This window comes from Egretta garzetta, unplaced genomic scaffold (assembly GCF_000687185.1).
Source record: "Egretta garzetta isolate BGI_Z169 unplaced genomic scaffold, ASM68718v1 scaffold40, whole genome shotgun sequence".
NCBI classification, from domain to species: domain Eukaryota; kingdom Metazoa; phylum Chordata; class Aves; order Pelecaniformes; family Ardeidae; genus Egretta; species Egretta garzetta.
Genome location: NW_009258484.1, coordinates 1,974,311 through 1,984,484, shown reverse-complemented (window position 1 = coordinate 1,984,484; position 10,174 = coordinate 1,974,311). Strand labels below are relative to the sequence as shown.

The following is a 10,174-nucleotide window of genomic DNA, read 5'->3' as shown; positions in this document are numbered from 1 at the left end:
GGAAGCCAGAATGGCAAAACATGCATCGCAAAAGGGAATGACCTAACTGCTTCAGCAAACCTGCCAGATCAATGACTTTCTCTCCAGGTGACACTGGAACCAAGTAGTGAAAACAGAGAAGGTAAGTTTTGTATTCTGCTGCCCTTTTTACTTCTTTTTGCAAATACCCTCCATAAAGAAAACGATATCGATACAGTGAAGCCATAACATCACATGCCAACATTTTCCAGCTGCTGAATTTTATTACGGACAAATCAGTGTAAAGGAATTATTTTACTACATTTAAAAGTTGGCATGCGGCAGCTAAACATTTTCGGCTATTAAGTAAATTTTCCTGATTTCAAAATATATTAAATCATCACTAAGTAGCTCAAAAATATAATCTCTCTATATTTTTGTTGAGGATCAGAATCACACTACTTTCTATTTCTTAAATCATGAGTATGTAGATGCTGAAAGGAAAGGTATAAGACAGTAAAAGTGTGTTATCACTACACTACAGGCTTAAATACAACAGCTAAACTTTAAAGCAATATGCAACATAGAATGGGAAAAATTGCTATTAGGTAAATGAAAGTATACTAAGATTCTCACAATAAAGCAGCAGAAAACAAACAAAATTAGTAAATATTTGTTAAGCAACTGGTTATAATGCGTGACCTACTTTAACACTAAAGGAGTTTTGCATATTCATGCTGTACAAAATGACCACCTCTAGAAATGACGAAAACAGAGAAATTAGGTCAATAGGAGGAGGATTTACAGTACCACCACTTCTGTAGGCTTTCATTTAAAAATGCATAAAATGTCTTATTACAGCAAATAAAAAATGATGTTCCTGTCCTTAACATAAGTGAAAATAATCCCTAGTTTCTCGGGCAAAACATGTTTTTTCCAAAAGGGGCCATTATATGTGTGTCAGAGGATGCTGCCAGCCAGCAGGCCCTCATATTTCCTCGTTTAGAAATCTGTCCATATTTACTTGCAACACACGGATGATCGGTATTAACAGCTCTTGCCAGGTAAAACATTCATGTTGCCCGTGAACACCCTGCTGTTTACAGTCATCAAAAGGGAATGCAACGAGGAGAACTTGGATGCTACTTTGAAAGCATTTCCTTTCTGTCCTATGACCACACGGGAGCTCTTAATTTTCATTTCATTTATCTAAAAAGCCTAAACTTGGAGCGTTCTAAATGTGCGCTGGGGTCAGACAGCGTGATGCAAGCAGCTTAATATGGCAGGTTTTTTCTTTTCTGCATTTTACCCATTCGTTGGTAAAAGCAAAGCATTCATTAACTGTTCATAGCAAAATGAATAAAGATACCTATGTTAAAAACAGAACATATAATCAGTACCTTAGATGATAAAAAGCCTGCTATTCATAAATGTGCCCACCATGGATTTGTGCGTTATATTCACCTTATCCAATCTTCGTTCCTTAAAGTGTGCACAATGCTGTTTTGTATTTGACGGACACATTCAATGGCTTATTCATTACAAATTGTTGCATTAAAATGCAGTGGTAAAGCCAAAAATACCCCCCCCCCCCCGAATTAATTTGGCCCCAGGTTTTTAATATTAAATATGCAAAACTCTTTTGTGCGATTCACTATTACTGTAAATTAGCAGCTATTCTCTTTAAAAATGTTAAACCTTCACCAAATCACAAACCATAAACATTGTTCCATTTTCTCTTTTACACTGAGTCTCCTACTGAATCCATATCATCCGAAGAGAGTGGGCGATACAGGTCCTGTAAGATGAAGTGCAGTATAGATTTGTTTATTGTGTTTGATTTGTTGCACTGCAACTGTCTTATATTCTTTTTGTTACTGTGGACCAGAAGTTATTCTTTAACATAAAATACACATATTCTATATAATCAGATTTTTGGCTTAATGTCATATAATTGTTTTTTAATCAACAAATAGATGGTTAGAAAATAAAGCTGGAGTTTCAATGCACAACATATTCTAAGAGGCAATTATCTTCTTCTTTGATTCTTTCCTATTAAAAGCTAAGACAATATTTGTCTGTTCTGGAGAGTCTCCTAATTGTTTGGAAACTTAGCAATCCGAATTTAATCTTAAAGGGAATGTATTTCCCTTTTTGCTGTTTCACAAACAGCAGTAGGAAAGTAAGTGCTTACCTTATATAAGGTAATCAAAACTTGCCACCCACTGGTGCTATAGCATGGATCCAGCAGCATCTGAGCCCCTGAACACTGGCACTGAGTACTGCCATTACCTATATCGTACTGACAATGATATCTCTCTTCCACAGTTTTTCTGTGGCTGTGTGTATGTGTAAAAAGACAGCATGTAAAATCCCCCCGCCCGTCACCGGCTCTTTCTGACGGTAGCCAAGCAACCAGCTCATGACAGCAGAGGGAGAGTCTGGGTGTACGGATCCACTTCGCTTTTTCGACACCCACTCCAAGCATCCTCTGACGGATCAGATAATCCTCAAATGCCAGAGGCGTTAGGGGATGATACATTGCCCTATCCAACCTACACGGCACAGCAATCCTCACCAAGATACGCAATAGCACTGAATGAAAGAGGAGGTTCAGTGAGGAGAAGTGGTACAGGACAGAGTACTATCTTTTTAAGTTGAATTAAGCATAGCTGATGGTTTAGAGGCACCAAAAAGGCAGGTGCCCAGCACATCTCACAGGCAAGCTCCGATCCTTTTAAGCTGTTTGGGGGGATCCTTTAAGTACGAATATATTTATGAAATAAAAAAAACAACTACAAGACAAAATATAAGAACACATGAGAGTGGGAAGGCTGATGGAGCCAGCGTTAGGACTGACCTTAGTTTGAGGGGTTTTGTTTTGTGTTTTCTTTAATCACAGGAAGATAACTGATACAAAAAATAAATCTAAAAGTTATACTATAAAACAAGACTACCCAAAACGAATGCTTTACAAATTTCAAATTTACAAGGATCTCAGTAATCTATGCAGGTTTAGGTTTACTTGCAGGCATGACATAAAGGGGGCTTAAGACCCTTAAAGGTGTTTTTCATTCCCTAGAACGCTTATGCTGTACGTATTTTGCCAGTGGGCATGTGTACATACAGTAGCAGACATGTTAAGACTGACAGACTGAAAATCAGGTCTTGAATACAGTTCTCCTTTGCTGGGAACAATCTAGACAAAAGAATTTTAAACAGACAAGACCATCTCATTTTGAATACTAACTAGTTAGTTAATTATTAAAATTCCTTTTGAGCATATGCAGTTTTGGAATTTCTAATATATACTACAGAAAAAAACCCTTTTGATTTGACGGTGAGGGTAACACACGAAACTTTTGAATCTTCCAGGTGACTGCTCACTCTTCTGAATATAAAAAAAAAATTATTCAGAACTCGAGAAGAAGATACTTACGATAACCGACCTTTAATATTTGGGGAGTCTATTTGTGGTTAATTTTATAACTGTATGGTTGTTTTAAAGTAAAATCATACACAAAATTTCAGGATCATATTCTATACCCTTTCATATACTTTCAAATACTTGAAACCTTTTAAAAGTTTTTCCTTCTGCAAGAGTTTTCCTTGCCTGTAATTAGCCAAAGAGCTGCATTTCTGAAAAATAATGAGGATAACCTATTCATTATTTTGCATAGATTAATAAGAAGAGAAAACTTCCTGAATTCAATAAGACTTCTTGGCCACATAGACCTCAAAAAATCCTTATATATATAAAATCCAACTTCTTTGATTAGTCAAGAGGTACCTTAAATCTAATTTTTTATTATTCTATAGGTTGTAGTCTCTAGTGAAGTAGAAAAAATATTTAAAATGATGGCAAGCAATGGAAAATCGTGTATGAAGAATAGAATATTTCCACCGTAATTGAAGTAATGACCCTGGTTACAAGACAGTGGAAAAACAAGCTCATGAACATGAGCACATTAGCATATTATAAAGGCTAGTTAAATAAAATGTGGGGGTTGCTATTACGTATATCTATTGTTATGAGTGCCATGTCACCTTTTCCGAGTCTGCATCATTAACCGTACTCTGCTGTGGTAGGAACTACATGCAAGTGCAACACAGTAACTGTCTACTTCAACTGCGATAAACCTGAATCTCAGATGTTTTCATCCTCTGTGGAAATACACAATTAAGTACATAACAATTTAAACCCAAGATTTTTAATTTCCTATTTAAGAATAAATATAAAGGAAGAATTAAACTACAAGAAAGCGTAACTATAGTACACAGGTTGCAAATTTAAACACTCAGAAGCTGAAAAACCACAGAAGTCTAAATGATTCCTAGTTCACTTTCAAGTCCTTGTATTACACTCACAAAATTAATCTTTCAAATCTTACTTTCCTCAGACATAGACTGAATTTTGCCCAAGATTGTCAATATATAACTTTCACTGATTTCTGAACTTCTGGAAACAACAGAGGCAAGTGAGAAAGGATGAAACTTTATCTTTTTATGTTCTGGCTTTTGAGGGTAGAAAATTTTATCTGTAGGGTAACAAGAGTACTGTTTTTGTAAGTATAGTCCATGTAACACAGCAGTGTTCTTGGCTTTATTTACATCAATGGAAAGCCTTCCATCAAAGGCCAGAATTTTTTTTTTTGAAGGTGACTTATGAATTGTCACTAAGTGAGAAGATGATCAATCCCTATTTTAAGTTGCCTAATGCACTCCATAGTTAGAAGGAATATTTTCTTTGGAAAATTCTACCATGTCTAGTGTTTTTACAGGTCTTTACTAGTCACAGGAAGAAATCCCTCAGTTTGTGGAATTACCTTGTTTTTGTGACTCTGAATTCAAATGCATGACTTCCTCTCACCCGTATTTCCCAGGAAAAACACTAGCAGCTTGCCCAGACCCCTGAGCATTTTGACCGTCCAAGCCTACAACTCCCTCATAGCACTTGGATGAGGATGCTGAAGAGCTGATTGCCTAGGTACATCAAGGGAAATAAGGCTACACTAGTGTCAACATTCCCAGTCATCTTCCAGACCCAGTACATACCACTGGCATCCCATCTACCTGATGGTACAAGAGAACAGGCACTCCTCTAACTCTAACCACAGGGAGAGAGGGGCAAAGAAAAAAATAATTACGAAGCTGAGCTGGCATTTCTAGGACCCAGCATCTTATTTCAGTTTTAAAGCAGCAGCTCCCTCAAACTCCACATAAAGACAGAAATCCAGACCAGCCAGAAACCAAATCACCGTCAATCCTGGACCATGGCTGTGGCAGCCAACACTCTTCTTTTGGGGCAGGAATACCTCACCCCTCTACAATGAGGACAAGGGGGGCACTGAAATCAGCCCCCTCTTCTCTCCTGTAGGTCTATCACATGATACTGGCACTTCACCAGCCTCCTAGGGAATAAGCCTTCTCCTGCAGCTGGCTTGTCAGCCCTGTAGCTGAAGCCACTGAAGACAAAGCAAAATACTCTGGGTTCAAATTTGGCTTGTGACAATATGGTACAGAAAATAACCTATCCTCTAAACAAAATTTAAATGGCAACATAAAAAAGATGGTACTAAACCAAAACAGAACACCATGTGTACTGCTAGCAAGTAAATTAAGATTAATAAGCACTGTTCCATGGCTGTTCATAGAACTAATGTACACTATGACCTTTAAGGACACAATCACATGTTTTTACACTGAACTTCTAGCTCATTCACTTAACAAGTTAAACATGAAAGGAGCTGAAATAAATTCTCAGAGCAAGTGTAAAGTTTCCATCCCGAACTTCCGAGCAGTTGATTTTGTAACCTAAATAATATTATTGCAATGCATTTTTACATGATTGCAATCTATTTTTACATGAAAGTATTCCATGTTTCATCAGGTAAAAAAAAAAAAACCAACAACAAAACCTGTCTAAAGTAAAGCCAGGCAAGCATGAAACGTCCCCTACGGAGGTCAAGGGGACTGGATATGAATATCTGAGAAAAGAATTCAACTCTTTAACAATGTCTTATCTCTCCTGTAGTTTACTTCAATATTTATTTACTGTACAGTTAACAATGTGATTACGTTACCACTACACAGCCCTCTGCATCCATAATACTGCCACTCAGTGATCCTGTAACGCTTCCCCACAGGCAACCTGGATAAGCAGCAGCCCATTCACTCTCCTCTTCCCATTTGAAAGTCAGAAACCTTGTGGACAAACTCCCTTTGTGTCTAACTGTGCTAACCACATGGCTCCCACTCACCCTTCCCCAAACGTTAATGGAAAAACGTTTCTCCACTGTGAGGAGAGAAGCATTGGTGGTGGGGAAGGAAGTTTAGGAAAGTTACCAGTGAAAAGAGACAGCCTTACAGCAAATGAAAATCCACTGTACACTGATATCATCCATCTAAACAGACACCCTTACATCATTAATGTATAATTCATTTGGAAGACTCTTTCTTCCCTCTTCAGTGACTTATTAATGATTCACTAATAAGCTTTGAGAGTAAGAGCAAACAGGTGTGGAACACATTGCATTCAGGAAGATTTTAGTACCAGCTTACCCAAGTGAAACTTGCATCTTTATTCTCTGTGTACCAGATGATGAAAACCATGATGCTACCCTGAGGCGTCAAGCTGCTGCTCACTGGCTATCTCTATACTGCAAGATCACAGTCAGCTTCCGTATCTATAAACAAGTCATGGTAGAAAACCCATGGCTGTATCCCAGCCTGAGGTAAGACTTGGGCATGCACAATTCCTCAGCTCGCTGGTAACCACCAAACAGGAAGATGGGTACACAGGCTAGAAGGGAGTAGTGCCACACTACAGCTATTCCTGATCTGGATATCTGGGGAATCGGGTCTGTACCAGCCCCTAAAATCAAGCACTGCCAGTTTTGTACATAATCCCCTTACTTTGGTAGACACCAGTTACGTCTTTATTTAAAAACTGAAAAGGCAGAAAAAGCATGTGTTCGAACTGTGTTTATAAACAAGTCTGAGATGCAGAGTACTGCCTTAGGGAAGCTTTCATTGAGAACTGATCACAGTTTAGAAAACAGCAGAAGAGATGATACGTAGACATCTGTCCCATTGCTTTTGCACAGATACAATTAATTAAATCAGCATGTGGAGCCTTTTGGGTTGAAGGAATAATATTTTGTCAGAGGGTTACAGCAGTAACATAGGTACTACCTTAATTCTGGACGCTTAGGTACATAGTAGATTCCCCTATATGTGATAACTAGTGGAAACCTACAGCTACTAACAGCTCTGGTCCGGCAAAGAGTCTTGCGCTGCCTTGGTACTGACAGTATCCTCACGGCACAAGGCTATGTTATCACAGCTAATCCACAGCTAAATTTTGCAGCACATTTTTTCACCTCGCTTCAAAACCAAAGCTGTTTATAGGTTTTGCAAGTGACATAGTGCCCATGGCAAATTAAGAACAAAAAACCCCATCTTTGACAACTCAAGCATTTCCTTCTAGTTGTGGAACGTTTGGAAAAAGAAACTAAAACAAACAAAAAAGTTTTGTAAAAAAGGAGGAGGATACCCCTGTTTTTCCCCTCAAGGATAAACCAATTCCCAGCATTCTGACAGACACAGAACAGTTGCATTCCACTTCAGAGTGTTGTACAAACACAACAAGGACTGTAGCCAGGCTCTTCCACCCTATGACTCTACACGCAAGGGATCAGTGGGGAGAAGGCTATCGGGTAATGGCTATGCCGGATTGTCCCCAGCCACGCTCAGAAATCAGTTTCCTTATTTCCTTACCCTCTGTTTCCGTAGGCTTCCTGGGCTGGTGGGAGATGGGCTTGGAGACTTCCCAGAGCGGGGAGTAGAAAGCTGGCTACCAGGGGTTCCATTCACTAAAAGGACAATAAATTGAAAAAAAATAAATACAAGGCATTATTAAAAGCAAAGAAATAGTTAAAATCAACAGGTTTGTTTTGATTTTTCGTTAAACAGATTGATTTGCTTTTGCTTAATGTTTTAAACATTAAATAAGGTAATTCACAAAAGAACTATTTCCTCAGAGTTTTGGCTCATAAAGCTGAATTTTATACAGTCTGCAAATAATCAACAAACCTGAAAGGACTCTTTAGTCAATGGCAGAGAACATGACCATGTTTTCTTAAACGGTATTGTTCCTGAGCTTGAAAGTGATGGGGAGCAAGGTGCTTTGTTAACCTTAACAGACACTTGCTATATGTAAACCTTTTCATTCCATTTAGTTATGGCTTGAAGTGCTACCCACCGAAAATAAAAAGCAGTATTGCTTGCACGAACAAATCAGCTGCTTGCTGTTCCTCACTCATTCATTTGAAGAGATTTTTGCAATACTATCTGACCCAAACATCACCTCAGACTTAATCCAAAAGGGCTTTCTGGAGGCAAATAAATTGGACATAACACCTCCTGTCTGACTTACAGCAAAGCATCACTGTCTCAAATAAGTAAGTTCCTTGATATATGTCAGTGCCTATCATTTTAGAAGCATCTTTTGCATGCAAGTGACATTATCCATTAAATTAACAAAACAATTCCAGCAGAGGACAGAATTCTACTACAAAGTAATCACACGAGAGGCTAGCAAAAATGTTCACACTGAAGCACTGATAGAAACACTACAAAGCATGTATCGCATACGTATGTAAATATTCTTAAACAAGCAACTGTTCATTCACAGTGCACGTTTGTCAGCACCAGGAAAAAATCAACAATCAGATTCCCAGATTCAGAATCTTAGGAGAATATTTACATAACTAGGATATCAACAAGGCATTTGACTTACCTTCTATGAGTTCTAACATGGACAAAATCTTACTGTTTAACCTGATTAACAGCAAGCAGCAAAATTCCTGCTCTGTACTAAGCCAAGCTGTAGCCAAACTGAGAAGCAATGGGATTAGTTAAGGATAGCTGGGGCTGCTCACAGAGTGAGCTGAATGCGATGCAGGATTCATAAGCAGAAGCCTTTTCTGCGTAAGGCTGACGTCTTCAGAGCAGCAGTGGGAGGTGCAGGTGCTGTCTTAGGGCTACATCAAAGGTGTCAATTAAGCATAATGCTGCTGCTTCACAACGCTGAGCCACCGCAACCCCCACTCGCTTGCCATGGAGCCCCGAAAGCCTAAGCAATTTTATATGCTGTGCACTGAATCATAATGAGGTGCCTTTGGGGGCAATACACCAAGTGACTCATCCAAAAATCAAAATGACAATAACTGTTGTAAAACCTTGGCTGACTGGCAATCTAGCAAATGCTAATTCCTTTGGATAATACAGCAGGCATTTTTAATAGATTTTTCTTACTTTTTACACAATACATTGTTCTCACAGCCTAATACTGGGCCCGCATGAAGACAGCAACATGTATACCTACCACGCTACTGATATCAATAAAACGCATTACACTGCATGATAAGTAATGATCACTTAATAGTGCTTAGGTGCTACAGCGTGATCGGATCTCAACATCACTTTGTGCAAGGCATTGTTTAAGGAAAAGGTGCAATATATTTATATAAACATAGGAACAAAAAGATACGCTAATTGCACTAATTGCATTTAAATAGGCTGCTTTTCTAGAACACCATTCCACTCATCTAGGCTTCAAATTCTCTTTGTGCAGAGGACAATGGTTTGCCCGTATCAGCACCAATTCAACTGTTGTACTAAGTGTGTTGGGGAGAGCACATGCACATGCATATGTTGTGACAACAACAGTGGACAAAGGAAAACCAATGGATGTCATCTATCTGGACTTCTACAAAGCCTTTGACAGGGTCCCCCACAACATCCTTCTCTCTAAATTGGAGAGCTATGGATTTGATGGGTGGACTGTTCGGTGGATAAGGAACTGGCTGGATGGTCGCGTCCAGAGGGTAGTGGTCAATGGCTCGATGTCCGGATGGAGACTGGTGACAAGTGGTGTCCCTCAGGGGTCCGTACTGGGACCGGTGCTGTTTAATGTTTTCATCAATGACTTAGACAGTGAGATCGAGTGCACCCTCAGCAAGTTTGCGGATGACACCAAGCTGAGTGGTGCGGTTGACACACCAGAAGGATGGGATGTCATCCAGAGAGACCTGGACAGGCTGGAGAGGTGGGCCTGTGTGAACCTCATGAGGTTCAACAAGGCCAAGTGCAAGGTCCTGCACCTGGGTCAGGGTAACCCCCAGTATCAATACAGGCTGGGGGAAGAAAGGAT

The 10,174-nt window shown here is 39.2% G+C and overlaps 1 protein-coding gene across 7 annotated transcripts in view; it reads right to left on the bottom strand.

Annotated features, from left to right (window-relative positions):
* DCLK1 (doublecortin like kinase 1) overlaps nt 1-10,174 on the bottom strand; it is a 267,047-nt gene that overhangs the window by 69,410 nt on the left and 187,463 nt on the right. For 3 of the 7 annotated variants that reach the window (XM_009644781.2, XM_009644790.2, XM_009644805.2), the window contains exons 5-6: nt 7,738-7,832; nt 1,700-1,756 (exon numbers count right to left, since the gene is read on the bottom strand). In XM_009644781.2, the coding sequence (XP_009643076.1) occupies nt 1,700-1,756; nt 7,738-7,832 (152 nt within the window). Of the gene's footprint in view, nt 1-1,699; nt 1,757-7,149; nt 7,153-7,737; nt 7,833-10,174 lie in introns of those variants that run through there. The other 4 variants (XM_035900360.1, XM_009644798.2, XM_009644758.2 and 1 more) reach the window with 2 other exon arrangements.